This window comes from Myotis brandtii, unplaced genomic scaffold (assembly GCF_000412655.1).
Source record: "Myotis brandtii unplaced genomic scaffold, ASM41265v1 scaffold260, whole genome shotgun sequence".
NCBI lineage: Eukaryota > Metazoa > Chordata > Mammalia > Chiroptera > Vespertilionidae > Myotis > Myotis brandtii.
The window spans coordinates 1,529,383-1,548,582 of record NW_005359881.1 but is presented as its reverse complement, the minus strand read 5'-3'; the positions used below and the strand labels follow the sequence as shown (position 1 = coordinate 1,548,582).

At 46.0% G+C, this 19,200-nt stretch overlaps 1 protein-coding gene across 1 annotated transcript in view; it reads right to left on the bottom strand.

Annotated features, from left to right (window-relative positions):
• The window catches only part of DPY19L1 (dpy-19-like 1 (C. elegans)), a 46,617-nt gene that overhangs the window by 11,792 nt on the left and 15,625 nt on the right, over positions 1-19,200 (bottom strand). The window contains exons 9-16 of the mRNA XM_014541093.1: positions 18,697-18,796; positions 16,926-17,003; positions 16,347-16,433; positions 14,275-14,334; positions 13,667-13,747; positions 5,366-5,467; positions 3,675-3,746; positions 1,819-1,868 (exon numbers count right to left, since the gene is read on the bottom strand). Of these exons, the coding sequence (XP_014396579.1) occupies positions 1,819-1,868; positions 3,675-3,746; positions 5,366-5,467; positions 13,667-13,747; positions 14,275-14,334; positions 16,347-16,433; positions 16,926-17,003; positions 18,697-18,796 (630 nt within the window). The remainder of the gene's footprint in view (positions 1-1,818; positions 1,869-3,674; positions 3,747-5,365; positions 5,468-13,666; positions 13,748-14,274; positions 14,335-16,346; positions 16,434-16,925; positions 17,004-18,696; positions 18,797-19,200) is intronic.

Here is a 19,200-nt window from a genome sequence, read left to right as displayed (position 1 = left end):
GGCTCTGAGAATAAACACGGCCACAGCCACAGCCGTTTCTAAATGAGAACGAGGACTGTCTCGGGGTACATGCGACCATTTCTCTCTGGTTGGTAGAAACTCGCAGGTGAGAGAATAAGACTGTGTGTGTTCAAGTTAAAAAAGAAAATACAAACACATAAACTTCACCATCTCTAGCCCCGCCACAAAACTCCGACAAAAGTGTGGACGTCGAATTGAAACTTCCTTTACTCCGTCCTCCAGTCCACGCTCTCAGTCATTAGTTTCATCCTTCCAGATCCTTCCTATGCACAAATAAGTGTACACAATCTTCCTATTTTAAGCAAAAGTAGAACCATCCTATATATGGTTTTGTAACTTCGTATTCAATGATGTGTGATGGAAATATGTCCATGAAGACAGCCAGCACCCATCTATGACTGGGTCCTAATTAAGCCAATCCCTTACTTGTGGACACTGGGGTTGTCCCCACGGTTCACCGAACACCCCCACACGCGCATCTCTGTGCATTATCTCTGCGCTGCTGTGAGCACGGAGAGGATGTGCTGGCATGGAGAGAAGTGCTGGCTGGAGCACAGCCCCACCGCCCGTTCCGCTGTGCCGTCAAACTTCCAGAGGTACAGTATTTAAGCACAAATGGTGATGCACACCGAGAGAATCAGAAAGGGGTGATGGTGAAGAATAACAGGCAAGAGACAGGAATCTACTCAGGAATGATGGTCAGGGAGGGCTTCCTGAGGAGGTGGCATTATGTAAGGATTAAAGGCGTTGGCCATACAAAAGAGCCAGGCTATGGGGCCAGGGGAGGGCAGGTATGGGCTGGGCAGGACCACTGCCAAATCGCAGAGGCAGGGAACCACTTGCCTGTTCAGAGTCAGAAAGGGAAAGGAGAATTCGTTCTTCTCTCAATTGCCAGGAATGGGTTTTTATCATTTTTCTTATTTATCGAAATTCTTTATATAAGACTAGAGGCCCTGTGCACGGCATGTGTGCACTGGTAGGGGGTGTGGCCTGTGGGGATTGCCCACTGTGGGAGCACTGCTCATCCCGGTCAGTCGAGCGGCACTCCCACTGTGGGAGAGCACTGACCACCAGGGGGCAGCTCCTGCACTGAGCATCTGCCCCCTGGTGGTCAGTGCATGTCATAACGCCTGGTCGACCAGTCGTTCTGCCGTTTGGTCGCTGGGCTTTTATTATATAGGATGGCCCTTAGTCCCTTGTTCTTATACTACAAATACTTCCCCCAACTCGTCGTTTTCTTTGAACAATGCTTATAATATCTTTCCAAACCCAAGTATGTATCTGGACAACCTTGTCATCTTTTCTTCTAGCTTACAGGTTTTTATGTCAGACTTAACAAGGACTCTCTAATCCTAAAATTAGAAATGTAATCTCTCGGTTAATTTTGAAGTTTCATTTTTTCCCCCTGAATCTTTGTTCCATTCGAAATTTATTTTGCATAGAAAGTGCGGTATGGATCCAGTTTTAAATTTCCCTGCTCTTCTCTGGTCCTGAAACCATCGACAGAATCATAGTTTCCCTGCTAAACCAAAGCACAACACTATGTCCCTCAGGCACAGACCATGTGCAGGTCGTGTCGGCCTGGGCTGGATCGGGCGGGGCCTGGCGTGTGGATAGGGATGTGCTGGGCTCTGCACAGGTAAGAAATAACGAGAAAAACAAAGAAGGGATGACAACCGGGGAAACGACGATTAGCAAATATCGAGTATACAACACGGAACTATGCAGTTAACACACTGTAAGTATCTACTTTATAATAAATGGAGGAAGTAGCAACATTATTAATAGTATATTTACCTTAGATGAGTCTGTGGTTTAGTTAAGACACCCCACATGTCACTAATGATCTGCAAAAAGATTTTAAACACTTTAGAATAGCTGTTTGGGGAAAAGCAGAATTTTAACTAAAGTGTCTTCTGAACTTTCAAACTTTTACTTAAATAAAAGTATGAGAAAACTCAGAAAGTAATCATTACAACGACACAATCTTGCATCTGTAGAGTTCTGGAGCATATCAACACCCAACAACCTGGCAGATTTCACTGTCCTCATTCTGTAAACGAGCAACCAGCTCACTCGGATGGATGAAGCGACCTCCCGGAAGGTGGTGGAGCCTTTTGCTGGGCCTTCAAACCGGCCCTCTGGCCCCAATCCACACTCAGTGGCTTCTACCCCCCAGGCCTCCCCCTCACACAGACACACGTGACTGAGAATTGCCTTTTCATACTGAGCAGTCCCTGGGCGGCCGTGCGGCCTGAAACGCCATCCCCGGCACCATGTCCTCTATGCCACTGCTAACTGGGGTTCACCCAGCTCTTGAAGAGCCGCCGGCTGCTGCCTGAATCTACAGCACTTTCCTAATCACTTTGGATCAATTCTGGTCCAATGTCCTGCCTCCTGGAATTGGCCATAATTCTAAGGAGCCAAATGAATGTAATCTTATTTCCAAGTGGCAGGCTTTTAAATATGTGAAATACTGATCCTCTTTCCAGTGGAATCTTCCTTCTTCAATCCAACATCCCCACTTCCTTAGCCCAACCTGGCTTCGTCACCTGCAGCCACCCACATGGTGTCTTTCCCTGCCTCCTGGGTTGCCGACATCTAGTATTTTTTACTTCCTTCTGGGTGCAGACCCACATAAAGTGCACAAAAGGCAAAGGAAGCAGAGCCTGGCAGACAGCAGCACTGACTGGCCGTGAACTGATTAGATGTGGACTGGGCTGAGGCTCCAAGCGGGGTCCTGCACACGCAGCTGGGGAGGAAGGTGCGCGGTCCCATCCCCGCTGCCCCTAGCTTTCCCGTGGACATGAGGTGAGGCTGGAGCAACCTCTCTGACCTTCTGATTCCACATCTGTCCAAATGGGGACAATAATGTCTACGTACCCCACGGGGCTGTCAATTAACCAGCTGAAATAACGCACATGGTATGTTTGGGGGAAGTACAGTACATCATGTGATCGACAATTATAGTGCAGAATATTCTACAAATATGCAACGTTGTGTTAAAACAGACACCACTAGCTACAGATCAGAATCTATCACCTATTATTCTATTACAGATTAATCTCAATTCATTCTCTTAAAATGCCTACGGTTACCTCCACCAACTCTTAAAGAAAAAAGAGAGACCATCACACCCGCTCTTTGCTAAAGACTGCAAATTCCCTGCCCTGATCTGTATCTGGGCTTAGAGTTTCAATATCAAAGCCAAGTTGGGAGTCTAACCATTTTATTGAGTTTAATAATATATTGGTAATATTCTATTTTTCCTTTTGATTAATAATAAATCCAATCCAGGAGTTAGTGAACACTGCACAGATGGCTTACAAAGCCATGTGTTAAAGATTTTAGGGAGCTACTACATAAGAGTTAAAGCAAGTCAGCAATAATTTACACTGGCGGAACCATTGTATCTGGGTCAATAAGGTCTCTTTGATCTTGTCTTTCAAATACATGACTATCAAACCTAAGCCACCCTTTCCCCAGGTCTATTTCCAGCTCGCAGACAGAGGGATGTTTTAAGGGTTATAAATGTTCGTCCAAGGCTATTAGTAACTGTTGTGCCGGATTAACATGTAGCCCAGCACACTCACCTCCTGGTAGGAACTGGAAAAGGCTTTACAGTGAGAAAGAGCTCCTAGCGGCGGACATACCTTTCTGATGATCGCAGCAAACACCACAAGGACCACTGGAAGCAGCAGTGTCTTCGTGTACCTCAGTGGAGTCTGAAATTCACAGGGAGGCTTTGTTAGAAGAAGGTGTTATTTTGAACAGACAAAATTTCATTTCAAATAATGAACTAAGTGAAGGCAAACATGAGCATGCACCCAGCCAGGGCCCAATCTAACCACGGACTCCCATTATACAAATGAAGAAGCGTTTCCATAGAAACAAATTTCCCCAAAGTGTTGAACTGAAAACACTAACAGATCCAGTCTTCACATGTGAACGTGTAAAATGTGATGAGAGAGATGACTGTTCACCCTCTGCACCAACTGCCCTAACTACAGAGCCGCCTAACGTTCACCTGCAGTCAGCATGACTCCTTCAAATGGCCCGGGCTTTCCCTGTGCCTTTTGTGGGGGAACCTTAGCCAGGCCCGGCTGGCGTGGCTCAGTGGTTGAGCATGGACCTATGTATGAACCTGGAGGTCACAGTTCGATTCCAGGTCAGGGCACAGGCCCAGGTTTCGGGCTTGATCCCCAGTAGGGGGTGTGCAGGAGGCAGCCGATCAATGATTCTCTCTCATCATTGATGTTTCTATCTCTCTCCCTCTCCCTTCCTCTTTCTGAAATCGACAAAAATATATTTTAAGAAATAAAACCTTAACCATGATCCCATCTCTCTCTGTCGCTCTCTCACACACACACATACACAAACACACACACACTGACCAATATTTACAAAAAGAATAAAACATTTTGGCATTTCCTTTATAACAGATTTTAAAAACTACTGAAAAAACTTCACTAACAAAGCCTGGCACATTGCAATCCTATACACCTTTCAATAATTTGAGGTCACAGTCTTAAACAATCCTGAACTTGAAATTTCTAAATCGCAATTGATTTGCTTGTCACCAACACTTTCCCTCACAAGACAATTCTATACTATTTAAAAAAAGAAACACGTTTCATAGATAATAAAATATCATAAATCAGGGCCACCTGGGTGGTATAAAAAGACACAAATATATGTATGTTTGTTGAACCAAACCAGCTCACAAAGTACTGCAAATTCTATTTTCTATAAAATACCATTAAGATAGCAAAGTGCTCTGCTGTGCACGTTGTCTCTCTGCAGCATGCTGCTCATGCCCAGTAGCTATGGTACCAAGAAGGGAGTCATCTGTTCGGGAACATTAGGTGACACTGCAGGCTTGTCTCTCACTCCACTACACCACTCTCTGGTTTCCTTCTAAACATCTGAGTACAGGTTTAACAGAAAACTGATGTGGAATGAGAACTTGTATAAATCGTATTTCGAAGCAACGCGATCATTCACACACACACACCGCAAAGCGAGCGCAGTACAGTGCAGGAGCCTGAGCTCCCTGGACGAGTGCTTTGCCTGGAAGAGCCGCTGGAGGAAGGCCTCTGTGTTTACTCCTCAGGCCGCCAGGCCGCCGCCTGAGTGCAGGGTTCTGCACTGTTAAGTGAGAGAGGACCCAGAGTCCAGGGAGCCGTACCAATGTCTCTGGGACAGCTGCCTCTAAGCTGCCAGGTTGTCCTTTTCCTTCAAACCCAGATGACAGCACAGTGGGCAGAGTATAAATCACAGGAACACCCTTTCTGAAAAACGAGTGAAACACAACCCAAAGGGCAGACTAGAAACCCTATCTTACCTCCTTCTCCATGAAGTCAAACTCCGCTGCACACGTATACAGTAAAGTATCGAAATCCTTGTAGCTGAAGAATTTTGATGTTAGTAAGTTGCCAATATGAGCCTAGTAAGGAATAAAACGAGGTACCATTAGATTAGGCCATTGATTGTAATAATTCATTTTATTCTTAAAAGTACCTAAAAGTAGTTTTCACTACACGATAGAGCTTCCTGTTCCCATACAGTGAGCTTTTGTTAAACAACAAAGCACTATGCCTCCAACTTCCCAGTTCCTTCTTCTTTCACTGACAAGGAAGCTCCAACAGCACCCTGGCTTCCACAGTCAATCATCAGCAAACCAAAGTCTTTTACAAAACCCCGGGTTTTCCCTGCTCAGTGAGCTGACCCTGGTGCCCTACAGTGAACACCACTGCCTCTGCCGAGCCCACGGACGGGGGCCTGGTGACACACAGACACTCTGTCACCCATCAAAGGACAGTGTGCAACACAGTAAAGGAAAGGACACATCAACTCAGGTTTCTGAAAAGGGACTGGAGACTTTCTGCAAGAAGCAGGAGACGGGCAGGCTGGGAACAGATGCACTTTTCGGACATCTGTGTAATCTTTATGTTACCAAGTGCTCTCACTCACCTCACCTCATCTCCCCACAAAGCCATGTGAGAAAGGTAGATTATTTTCACTTAAATGAGACATTTGCCAAACTTCCAGTTCCTTATTGTCTTAAAAAGGGATATTGAAGAAAAGGGGGGAAATGACACCTAAAACAAAGCCTAACTAAAATCCCAAGTGGTATCCAGATGACAGGGGGTCAGGGTGAGGAGGAACTGAAGGGTGGTGGGGGCATGCTCAACAATTTCAAAGCACTTTCTTTTGCTGGAGAGGAAATGTGTGCCAATGGCTTTAAGAAATCAATAGAACAAATAGCACCTAACACAGCCTAAGAAAACTGTGTCCAATGAAAAGGAGAGAAAATCTAAAGAGTAAGAAAAATAGTTGGGAAATCTCAAATAAAATGCAAGAAATAGGCCCAACTGTAATGATAATTGTCTGCCATATAAATAAAGAGCTTACTTCACTAATTAAAGAACAGCTGCTCAAATTGGGTTTAAGGGGAAAATAATCCAATATTATATTGTCTATGCAAGACATACTTAAAACCAAAGTCTGCAGGAAGGCTGAAAATAGAAGAGAACAAGATACACCAGAGACTGAACCAAAGACGCCAAGGTCAGCGACTATGATGTCTCACAAAACTGAATTCAAGCAAGATGATATGGAAGAGAACGGCTAGTATCATACACTGACAAAATGAATAGCAAAGCACGATCATACCAATCATGAGCATATTTACATTTAACTTTATAGATTCAATTTGTATAAAAGAAAACAACCTCCTGGCTGGTGTGGCTCAATGGTTGAGCATCAACCTATGAATCAGGAGGTCACAGTTCGATGCCCGGTCAGGGCATATGCGCCCCAGGTTGCAGGCTTGATCCCCAGTAGGGGGCCTGCAGGAGGCAGCCAATCAATAACGCTCTCTCATCATTGATGTTTCTCTCTCTCTCAACCTCTCCCTTCCTCTCTGACATCAATAAAAATATATTTAAAAGAAAACAACCTAAAAACTGTAGAGGAAATAGGTAAGCGGACAGTGTTCAATAGAGATGTTAAATATTTACGACTAAAATAGAAAAGGCAGACAAATGTTAATATAAAATCTGAATAATACTACTAATAAGCACACAAACATAAAATACAAACTTCACAAAGAGAGAATACGTGTTATCCTTGAACAAAAGTAAAATGTTTTCAAAAAACTTCACATGCTATGCTGCAATAAATTTCAGTCATATAGTACTAATTGTATGTTTTTAATCACAAATACAAAAAAATCGGAAAATGATAACTATAAAGGGCTTTAAAAATCCTTTTGGCTAGAAATTAAATAACATAAAACTTAACCTCAAGGTTAAAAAGAGAATCATAAAATAGTTCATTGTAAGAGACACACAAAAAGTCCTGCTTGTATGGAAATTTATAGCTTTAATGTATTTATTGGAAAATAAGAGAGGTTGAAAACAAAGGAGCCACACACTTTCCCTCAAGCATCAGAAAAAGCTACAGAACAAGCCCACAGCAGCGAGAAGGAGGATGACAGAATTGGTGACAAAGGGAAACACAATAAAGCCAAACAGGTGGTGCTTGAAAATATGAATACATAACATCAATCCAAATCCAAATAGTTTAAATAAAACAGAAAAGCCCATTTCACATATATGCAAAACTTCAGCCTGAATCAACACCTAGCTCGTCTGTCTTCCCCAGTGAGGCGACAAATTCCACAAACCTAGGACTTGGGCTCTCTCACTTTTCTCCCTGCTCACTGTCCACATCCTGGTGACTCAATCACCTTCTGCTCCCGCCTCCCAGCTGGCTGCTAGGAGCCTCCCTGACCCGCTGTGCCTCAGTGCTGGTGCAGCCACACTGTGTCTCCCTGCAGCGGGCACTACTCCTGCAGCCACACTGTGTCTCCTGCAGCGGGTACTACTCCTGCAGCCACACTGTGTCTCCTGCAGTGGGTACTACTCCTGTATCCACACTGTGTCTCCTGCAGCGGGCACTACTCCTGCAGCCACACTGTGTCTCCTGCAGCGGGTACTACTCCTGCAGCCACACTGTGTCTCCCTGCAGCGGGCAGCACTCCTGCATCCACACTTTGTCTCCTTGCAGCGGACACTACTCCTGCATCCACACTGTGTCCTACAGCGGGCACTACTCCTGCATCCGCACTGTGTCTCCCTGCAGCGGGCACTCCTCCTGCAGCCACACTGTGTCTCCTGCATCCACACTGTGTCCTACAGCGGGCACTACTCCTGCATCCGCACTGTGTCTCCCTGCAGCGGGCACTCCTCCTGCAGCCACACTGTGTCTCCTGCATCCACACTGTGTCCTACAGCGGGCACTACTCCTGCATCCGCACTGTGTCTCCCTGCAGCGGGCACTCCTCCTGCAGCCACACTGTGTCTCCTGCATCCACACTGTGTCCTACAGCGGGCACTACTCCTGCATCCGCACTGTGTCTCCCTGCAGCGGGCACTCCTCCTGCAGCCACACTGTGTCTCCTGCATCCACACTGTGTCCTACAGCGGGCACTACTCCTGCATCCGCACTGTGTCTCCCTGCAGCGGGCACTCCTCCTGCAGCCACACTGTGTCTCCTGCATCCACACTGTGTCCTACAGCGGGCACTACTCCTGCATCCGCACTGTGTCTCCCTGCAGCGGGCACTCCTCCTGCAGCCACACTGTGTCTCCTGCATCCACACTGTGTCCTACAGCGGGCACTACTCCTGCATCCGCACTGTGTCTCCCTGCAGCGGGCACTCCTCCTGCAGCCACACTGTGTCTCCTGCATCCACACTGTGTCCTACAGCGGGCACTACTCCTGCATCCGCACTGTGTCTCCCTGCAGCGGGCACTCCTCCTGCAGCCACACTGTGTCTCCTGCATCCACACTGTGTCCTACAGCGGGCACTACTCCTGCATCCGCACTGTGTCTCCCTGCAGCGGGCACTCCTCCTGCAGCCACACTGTGTCTCCTGCATCCACACTGTGTCCTACAGCGGGCACTACTCCTGCATCCGCACTGTGTCTCCCTGCAGCGGGCACTCCTCCTGCAGCCACACTGTGTCTCCTGCATCCACACTGTGTCCTACAGCGGGCACTACTCCTGCATCCGCACTGTGTCTCCCTGCAGCGGGCACTCCTCCTGCAGCCACACTGTGTCTCCTGCATCCACACTGTGTCCTACAGCGGGCACTACTCCTGCATCCGCACTGTGTCTCCCTGCAGCGGGCACTCCTCCTGCAGCCACACTGTGTCTCCTGCATCCACACTGTGTCCTACAGCGGGCACTACTCCTGCATCCGCACTGTGTCTCCCTGCAGCGGGCACTCCTCCTGCAGCCACACTGTGTCTCCTGCATCCACACTGTGTCCTACAGCGGGCACTACTCCTGCATCCGCACTGTGTCTCCCTGCAGCGGGCACTCCTCCTGCAGCCACACTGTGTCTCCTGCATCCACACTGTGTCCTACAGCGGGCACTACTCCTGCATCCGCACTGTGTCTCCCTGCAGCGGGCACTCCTCCTGCAGCCACACTGTGTCTCCTGCATCCACACTGTGTCCTGCAGCAGGCACTACTCCTGCAGCCACACCGTGTCCCCTGCAGCGGGTACTACTGCAGCCACACTGTGACTCCCACAGCGGGTACTACTCCTGCATCCACACTGTGTCTCCCTGCAGTGGGCACTACTCCTGCATCTGCACTGTGTCTCCCTGCAGCGGGCACTACTCCTGCATCCACACTTTGTCTCCCTGCAGCGGGTCCTACTCCTGCAGCCACACTGTGTCTCCCTGCAGCGGGTACTACTCCTGCAGCCACACTGTGTCTCCTGCAGCGGGTACTACTCCTGCATCCACACTGTGTCTCCCTGCAGCGGGCAGCACTCCTGAATCCACACTGTGTCTCCTGCAGCGGGCACTACTCCTGCATCCGCACTGTGTCTCCCTGCAGCGGGTACTACTCCTGCAGCCACACTGTGTCTCCTGCAGCGGTACTACTCCTGTAGCCACACTGTGTCTCCTGCAGCGGGTACTACTCCTGCATCCACACTGTGTCTCCCTGCAGCGGGCAGCACTCCTGAATCCACACTGTGTCTCCTGCAGCGGGCACTACTCCTGCATCCGCACTGTGTCTCCCTGCAGCGGGTACTACTCCTGCAGCCACACTGTGTCTCCTGCAGCGGTACTACTCCTGTAGCCACACTGTGTCTCCTGCAGCGGGTACTACTCCTGCATCCACACTGTGTCTCCCTGCAGCGGGCAGCACTCCTGAATCCACACTGTGTCTCCTGCAGCGGGCACTACTCCTGCATCCGCACTGTGTCTCCCTGCAGCGGGTACTACTCCTGCAGCCACACTGTGTCTCCTGCAGCGGTACTACTCCTGTAGCCACACTGTGTCTCCTGCAGCGGGTACTACTCCTGCATCCACACTGTGTCTCCCTGCAGCGGGCAGCACTCCTGAATCCACACTGTGTCTCCTGCAGCGGGCACTACTCCTGCATCCGCACTGTGTCTCCCTGCAGCGGGTACTACTCCTGCAGCCACACTGTGTCTCCTGCAGCGGTACTACTCCTGTAGCCACACTGTGTCTCCTGCAGCGGGTACTACTCCTGCATCCACACTGTGTCTCCCTGCAGCGGGCAGCACTCCTGAATCCACACTGTGTCTCCTGCAGCGGGCACTACTCCTGCATCCGCACTGTGTCTCCCTGCAGCGGGTACTACTCCTGCAGCCACACTGTGTCTCCTGCAGCGGTACTACTCCTGTAGCCACACTGTGTCTCCTGCAGCGGGTACTACTCCTGCATCCACACTGTGTCTCCCTGCAGCGGGCAGCACTCCTGAATCCACACTGTGTCTCCTGCAGCGGGCACTACTCCTGCATCCGCACTGTGTCTCCCTGCAGCGGGTACTACTCCTGCAGCCACACTGTGTCTCCTGCAGCGGTACTACTCCTGTAGCCACACTGTGTCTCCTGCAGCGGGTACTACTCCTGCATCCACACTGTGTCTCCCTGCAGCGGGCAGCACTCCTGAATCCACACTGTGTCTCCTGCAGCGGGCACTACTCCTGCATCCGCACTGTGTCTCCCTGCAGCGGGTACTACTCCTGCAGCCACACTGTGTCTCCTGCAGCGGTACTACTCCTGTAGCCACACTGTGTCTCCTGCAGCGGGTACTACTCCTGCATCCACACTGTGTCTCCCTGCAGCGGGCAGCACTCCTGAATCCACACTGTGTCTCCTGCAGCGGGCACTACTCCTGCATCCGCACTGTGTCTCCCTGCAGCGGGTACTACTCCTGCAGCCACACTGTGTCTCCTGCAGCGGTACTACTCCTGTAGCCACACTGTGTCTCCTGCAGCGGGTACTACTCCTGCATCCACACTGTGTCTCCCTGCAGCGGGCAGCACTCCTGAATCCACACTGTGTCTCCTGCAGCGGGCACTACTCCTGCATCCGCACTGTGTCTCCCTGCAGCGGGTACTACTCCTGCAGCCACACTGTGTCTCCTGCAGCGGTACTACTCCTGTAGCCACACTGTGTCTCCTGCAGCGGGTACTACTCCTGCATCCACACTGTGTCTCCCTGCAGCGGGCAGCACTCCTGAATCCACACTGTGTCTCCTGCAGCGGGCACTACTCCTGCATCCGCACTGTGTCTCCCTGCAGCGGGTACTACTCCTGCAGCCACACTGTGTCTCCTGCAGCGGTACTACTCCTGTAGCCACACTGTGTCTCCTGCAGCGGGTACTACTCCTGCATCCACACTGTGTCTCCCTGCAGCGGGCAGCACTCCTGAATCCACACTGTGTCTCCTGCAGCGGGCACTACTCCTGCATCCGCACTGTGTCTCCCTGCAGCGGGTACTACTCCTGCAGCCACACTGTGTCTCCTGCAGCGGTACTACTCCTGTAGCCACACTGTGTCTCCTGCAGCGGGTACTACTCCTGCATCCACACTGTGTCTCCCTGCAGCGGGCAGCACTCCTGAATCCACACTGTGTCTCCTGCAGCGGGCACTACTCCTGCATCCGCACTGTGTCTCCCTGCAGCGGGTACTACTCCTGCAGCCACACTGTGTCTCCTGCAGCGGTACTACTCCTGTAGCCACACTGTGTCTCCTGCAGCGGGTACTACTCCTGCATCCACACTGTGTCTCCCTGCAGCGGGCAGCACTCCTGAATCCACACTGTGTCTCCTGCAGCGGGCACTACTCCTGCATCCGCACTGTGTCTCCCTGCAGCGGGTACTACTCCTGCAGCCACACTGTGTCTCCTGCAGCGGTACTACTCCTGTAGCCACACTGTGTCTCCTGCAGCGGGTACTACTCCTGCATCCACACTGTGTCTCCCTGCAGCGGGCAGCACTCCTGAATCCACACTGTGTCTCCTGCAGCGGGCACTACTCCTGCATCCGCACTGTGTCTCCCTGCAGCGGGTACTACTCCTGCAGCCACACTGTGTCGTAGCCGCGTGGACTTGCTCCTCTCTCCCACCATTCCATGTCTTATCAGTTTTGTGTCTCTAGGGTGCACTCTCCTGCCATCCACACAGCAGGTACACACTGAATGCGTGAACACATTTAGACTACAGGGTTATACTTTCAGAAATCTTTCCAGAGGTTCTAAACCACCCATTAGTAGCCTAATTGTTTTCAATCTTTTTTCAGCAGAAACTTCCCTTGTTCATAGGGACCTGTATCCATGTGCAACGTATAGGAGATGAAAGCTAAACTGCCCGGTGAAAGGGGCGGGCAAGGGGACCGAAAAGTGATGGGCCCCAGGGACGCGTCCACAGAGGTCCCAGGACTTCAGAGCCCAGTTCCCGAACCATGGCGTCAATCCGCTAGCTCGGGACAAAGGACAGCCAATTGCTAGTAAAATAAATTACAGAAAACATGTGGTTTACTTTTACTCTTTCCATGTTGGTTCTTGTGTTTATTCTTTTTAAATTTAATTAACAAGCTTACTAAATAGCACAGTAAAACAGCCAAAGCAAAATTATGCTACGAAGGGTCCTTAATTCATGTTATAAAGCAAAATTCTCCTTTTATTTTCCCTCCCACCCAAAAAACCCAAACCAAAACAGAACAACAAAACTCACTTAATAAAACTAACTTGGAATCAATTACATACAAAGGCTCATAAATAAACTTGTCACAAGAACTGACCAGAAAACCGAGGGGAAGAAAGAAAAGACTATACAATATGACCCACGGTGAAGGGCGTCTGAACACAGCACCTTGATTGTGACAAGAGGGGGTTACAGGGAGACCAGGGAGAAACCAGGCCTCACAGACCTCAGAACATGCGCTTAGGTCTCTAGAGCTTGCTCACCTTAACATTTTATCATTTGGGCGGGAGATGGGAGGAGGGGATTAATAGAGGGGGAGATGGGGGCATCTGCAATATTCTCAACAATAAAGATAAATTTAAAAAATTATAATCTTTGTGATATGGAAAAGACCAATATAACAATTCTATCGAGAAATTAATTGTAAAGAATACAGACTACACATAGTCATATTTACCTTCTACTATAATAAATAGATAAAATAAAGATGAATAGACTTCATCTTGGAATCTGGTTTAAATAGTGGTATTTTAATAACCCAAATAATTTGTTTTTAGCCTGTTTGATTCTTTTCAAGTCTTTCAAGTTTAAGCGAAAATGCACTTACATCATCTGCAATGCCAAAGATTTTAGATGTCAAATACTTGAGTATGACAGTTCCAAATAACCAAAAACATCCTTGGATGACCTTCAAAAGAAAAGCACAACAAAACAAAAACTAGCTGATGCTTTGCATAGCCATTTCAGAGACAGCCCAGGAAGAAAAAGTGCTTTTATCACATGCTAAATAAATAACCGCATCCAAGAGAAAATGTTAAAAAAAATGCACATTAAATTAATGTTCCTCTAAAATCCAGGGGCTATCACTAAAAATATAGACATATAACTTATTATAAAAAGTAATATACTATACAGAAGATTTACACAGCAATTATAGTTAAAGTCCCCCTCTACTAACAGTTTCTTACACATGCACCACGCCTCAGGAAAAAACATGGACAATAAATAAAACTGGAATTCTTTAAATACCTATCAAATATTAACCTTAAATTGGGTCATGAGAGGGCAATTTGGTACCTGAAATTGAGCCCTAATGTGTAATAAAACTGTTAGATTGCCTGGATTGCATAGATCATTTCGTTAAAAGTAAAACATAAAACCTATGGCATATTTTAGAGAGGGAAAATATATGTATTGAAATAGATTGATTCTTACCCATAAACTAAGTTCAGATACATTTATTTTGAGAAAATGTGGTTTCATTGCCAGCACACCCTACATGGAGAAAATAAGATAGCATACAGTTAATACGTATAAATCCAAGTGCCAGAAAATACTTCTAAATAATAAGACTCGCAAGACTCTAAAATCCAGCACACTGTCAATGTTCCACATAACATCACCACAAGCTCACTGACTTCAAGAACTAGCCCATTTTAACCAAAGTAGATTAGGTCAGTTAGCGACTTTGTAAAGAATCACCATGTATTAATTTTTATGAGTGATTTTATATCTCTGACTCACCTAAGAATCAAGAAGTATAAAACAAATTCAGAATTTCAGACAGATGCCTTACAGTCGTAAGATTTTTCTTAAGTTAAATATTATTAACTCTTAGGATAAACACGTCCAAGTACATGATAGACTCCAAAAATACAATACCCTATCGTGATCCAAATCTACTTCAAACTTGGCAAAAATATGGTTAGAGATCAAAACATAAACACATGAACGCAAATTAAATCTTTTCAGAAGTTTCAGAATATCTGCAAACAAGTTTCAGAATATCTGCAAACACAAAATGTGTTAAGATTCACGTTTCAAAGTGATAACTATAAATAAAAATAGGCAAATGTTTGTTTATGGTTAAATATGCAAAAACATGCTATATTCTGTAACTGTTAGCATTACGTGTTTTTATACAACAAAAATGTGAAACATCTATACATAAATACGCATCATACCTACGACACCCCTCAATGTCGAGCACCCAGTAGGAGACCCAACACACTGCAGTGCTCAACTGAACGAAGAGAAGTTCACTGCACATGTGCTTAGGTGAGATGTGACTGGCATGCATCTTCCGTTCAACTGTTTCCCTGGGCACAAGTGCCAAGAGTCATGTACTTTAGCCTGAGTGACAGCAGGACTTGCCCATGCACACATGTAAAATAGAGAACTGAGCACGTTTTCACATTTCCCAATTACAAACACAATTCCCTAACCATAAGAACCATCATTAATCTCAGCACAACAACTCAGTTAATGAGGTTTTTTGTCCTTGTTGGAAACACAGCATCACCTCATGCTAACTGCTACTTTCTGTGACTACGTATCCTCAGGCCACACAACCTGAAAGGGTGTTGGTCCAGATTGGAGAGAAGCAGACCTTGGGAAATAAGATCTTAAATAAATGTTACTTGTAAAATGGGACAAAGAGATAGGAGGTTCCAATTTGCTAATGGGTCCTAGAAATTAAGAAAGCCAGAATGCCCTGAACCTTAAATAATTATTCAAGAAGTAGAACATGTTTCATTTAAGACAGGACAATATGTGCTGGTCTTCCAGAAACCTACCTAGACTAAACAGAGGAACAATTTCTTCCTTCTTAGGGTTACAAAACTCTGTATGGGGAAACCCATTGATAAAAAAAAGGCATAACCACCTCTGAAGTCCTCGCATTCAGGAAAATTTATATTTAGAAAGCCATCTGATCAAAGTGGCAGAAGAGGTAGGTGGCCTTTCCCTGTTTGCTCCAATTCCCTACCATGGTGTCCTGATCATCTAACCCTGTGGTGATCTAGCAACTCTAACTGAATTACCACTGATTTAAACTACCTGACTATTTCATGCAAATCAACACAGGAAAAAACCCTAACACCCAAGGCGTCGAGCCTCTGATCCCGTGGAACAAGGAGGAGAGACTGCTGGGAGAAGCCACAGGCAGGAAAGGGGGTCAGAGAGGGAAGCAGGAATCGGATAAAAACCAAAAAGGGGAGAGGATGACAGGATAAGAAGAAATTCACCCTGGGACCAACGCTTAGGTGACAGAAGAGATGAGGAAGGAGAAAGGGCACATTAGACAATGAGGCAAGTGCCATGCTTTCCAATAGCAACCTCTGCTGTGCTTCTTTCCTGTCCTGGAAGTGAATACATGGGTGTTCTATGCACACAGGTGCTTCACTGAGATGCTTCTTACAGAAAATCCCTCACCAATCCCAAGCCGGTGATAAAGAAATGGATAAACCATTAATTTCAAAACAGCCATGTACTTAAAGAACACTTACCCAAATAATCACCAAAGAGGAAGCATAATAAGAAGTTAATAACATTGAGTTTCCAAACATCAAAACAAAACAAAGTGCAAGAGAAATCTGGAAAAATCCAAGAAAAATATAATTAATGCACAAAGAACAAAATAAAGTTTTATTATTATCCTGGAAATTGCACATGCCCACGATAGACAAAATTCAAACTGCTCAAAAGGGAACACAGCCCAGGCCCTAGGCCACACCTCGAAACCGGGAAGGTCACCGGACAGGCAGAGCTCAGCAAATGCACACTCCTCGTCATTTCAACAGAAGGCCCCGGATAATGACGTGCTGTGTTTTTCTTTCATGAATTATCCCTCTTACAGATAACATGCTAGTCAGGCACAGCCTCAAATCAGAAAATATGACCTAACTTAAAACTGCTGGGTGGCCTATTTAAAACAGGCCTGTTAATTATGTCACAGTTTCTGAAGGACACTTGTTTTAGTTATGGAATCATGGAATGACCAGTTTTAACATAAACAAATCAAATACTAATCAGGAGTTTGTTTAGAGGTCAAACTCAAGGGGAAAAAAACATTTAAAAACCATTACCATATGTATATAAATGATCTTCCGTAATTTGCATATATCAATGTATCCCACAACATATACTGTGAATAATGATGCAATCTGAAATTGAATAAAAATTAAGTTAAAAATAAAAATTATATATACAATGAATAGCTGTAAGAATAAAAAAGGATCATTTTTATTGTTGTTTCAAATTGATTTTTATTTATTTTGAAAGCAAGTTCTTTACTTTCCCTCTTACCTATCAATTTATTATTGAATATGGTGAATATATTAATATAGCAAACATTGGTTGATTTTTCTTTTCCATACACAGCTTTCTCAATTAACCATTTACATGATCTACTCTGTGGGTTAACCAAAACAATACTCTGATGTCAGAGTTACTCTATTGTCAACAGGTAAAATTACAAAGTGCCTTGCCCAATCAAAAAATATTAAAATTTAATTAAAACACTATGATTGCCCTAACCGGTTTGGCTCAGCGGATAGAGCATCGGCCTGCGGACTCAGGGGTCCCAGGTTCGATTCCGGTCAAGGGCATGTACCTTGGTTGCGGGCACATCCCCAGTGGGGGGCGTGCAGGAGGCAGCTGATCGATGTTTCTCTCTCATGGATGTTTCTAACTCTCTATCCCTCTCCCCTCCTCTCTGTAAAAAATCAATAAAATATATTTAAAAAAAATGTTTACTGCTTTAAAAAAAAAAAACAAAACACTATGATTAGTACATAATTAAAGAAGTTACATTAAACTCAAAAAATAATTATGTAATGCATGTATGTATAACACATTAAGTTCTGCTTGTTAGTCATGCTTTACAAATATCTCTATTAATGTTTTCTTTCATAAATATTCAAGTGTTAGTTATCAAATTTATCAAATTTCAAATAAGAAGTACTTTCACTACAAAGGTATTTTAACTTTCTTTATAGTTTTGAGGAAAACTGTATGTAGTTACCAAGTACTCTAAGAGTACCGGGGTATTTCGAGGAACTGACTGAGCGGGGAAAGAGCACCTCCAGGAAAGTACAGCTATTATTCAAATGACGCCTCTCCACCCTCCTTCGTGGAGAAAGGAATTCAAATGGAATTCCATGCTCCTCCCACTAGGCAAACAGGGTAAAAGACTGCAAACAGCCAAATACTTAAACACATGACGTAAGTTCCATTCATCAAGTGGTTTATTTCCAAAGAATCTACAACAAATTGCCTATTAGCAAGAAAACCAAGGTTCCCTTCACCAGGTTTGTCCCCTGGAACACTGTGCTGTCTGAGTGACTCACACGACCTTAAGTGAACCTGACCTTGTACAGACCTCTGTTTGAAGGGGAAGGGAGGCGAGCGCATGGAAAGACAGATGATACACAGATCACAGGTCGAAGGGGAGTTCCATAAAGCACAAACTGTTCAGCTACCCATCCTATGTTATCCTATGTGTATCTACCCCAGGTGTAAGAATGCACAACTATTCATAAAGAAATGCATTCACCTAAGAGAAATACCTAAAGTTAGAGCCCTTGTCCTCTTTTAAACACTAACAAATAATAAATAACACTGATAGGCATTCCTACAAATGTGAGTTCAATCAATGCATTCACTAGTAGATAAATAATTAACATCCATTATTAGTAAATCTATTAGTAGTCCCCTACTCTGAACTTGGTTTAAAAGGATTAACAAAAATCATCCTAGACCTAGAATCGTATACGTCTCAGTTCTACAATTGTATACAATGAGTGTGCATGATTAAACGCACCACGCTCAAGTCAGTTTAGAGAACTAAGCACTTACCTGAGTCAGAAGTACGAACTGAGCGAACTGCCACGGGAGCATGAAGAACACATTGGAGATGCACAGAGCAATCAAGCTTCCTCGATAGAGTTTCGTGGCCCTTGAGAGGATGAATAAGGATCAGTGAGTTTAACAAGCATTCAAGCGTGGCTCCCAACTGCTGCAAATTAGAATCTCTAAACACGATCTGGTTCTAGCATAAAGTGGGCAAAGTGAGCCAATGGGTTAGAAATTATGCCTCTTGACACTCAATTACAACAACTTTCTTTGGGAAGTAAATACCCATTATTACTATAAAAACAAAGCCGGCCGGAGCGGGAGGCAGCTGGGTCGGCATAACCACTGAACTTTTTCTAACTATGTTTGGCAAATTCTTAATCAAACACGTGTAATGCACTCAGTAGACCCATTCGGAGAGACCGAGGGCCCTGAAGGAGCACAGGAGCAGCACATTCAGTGCTCGGGAGTCTGCAGGCAAGTCCTGCGGGGACTCAGGCTGAGCAG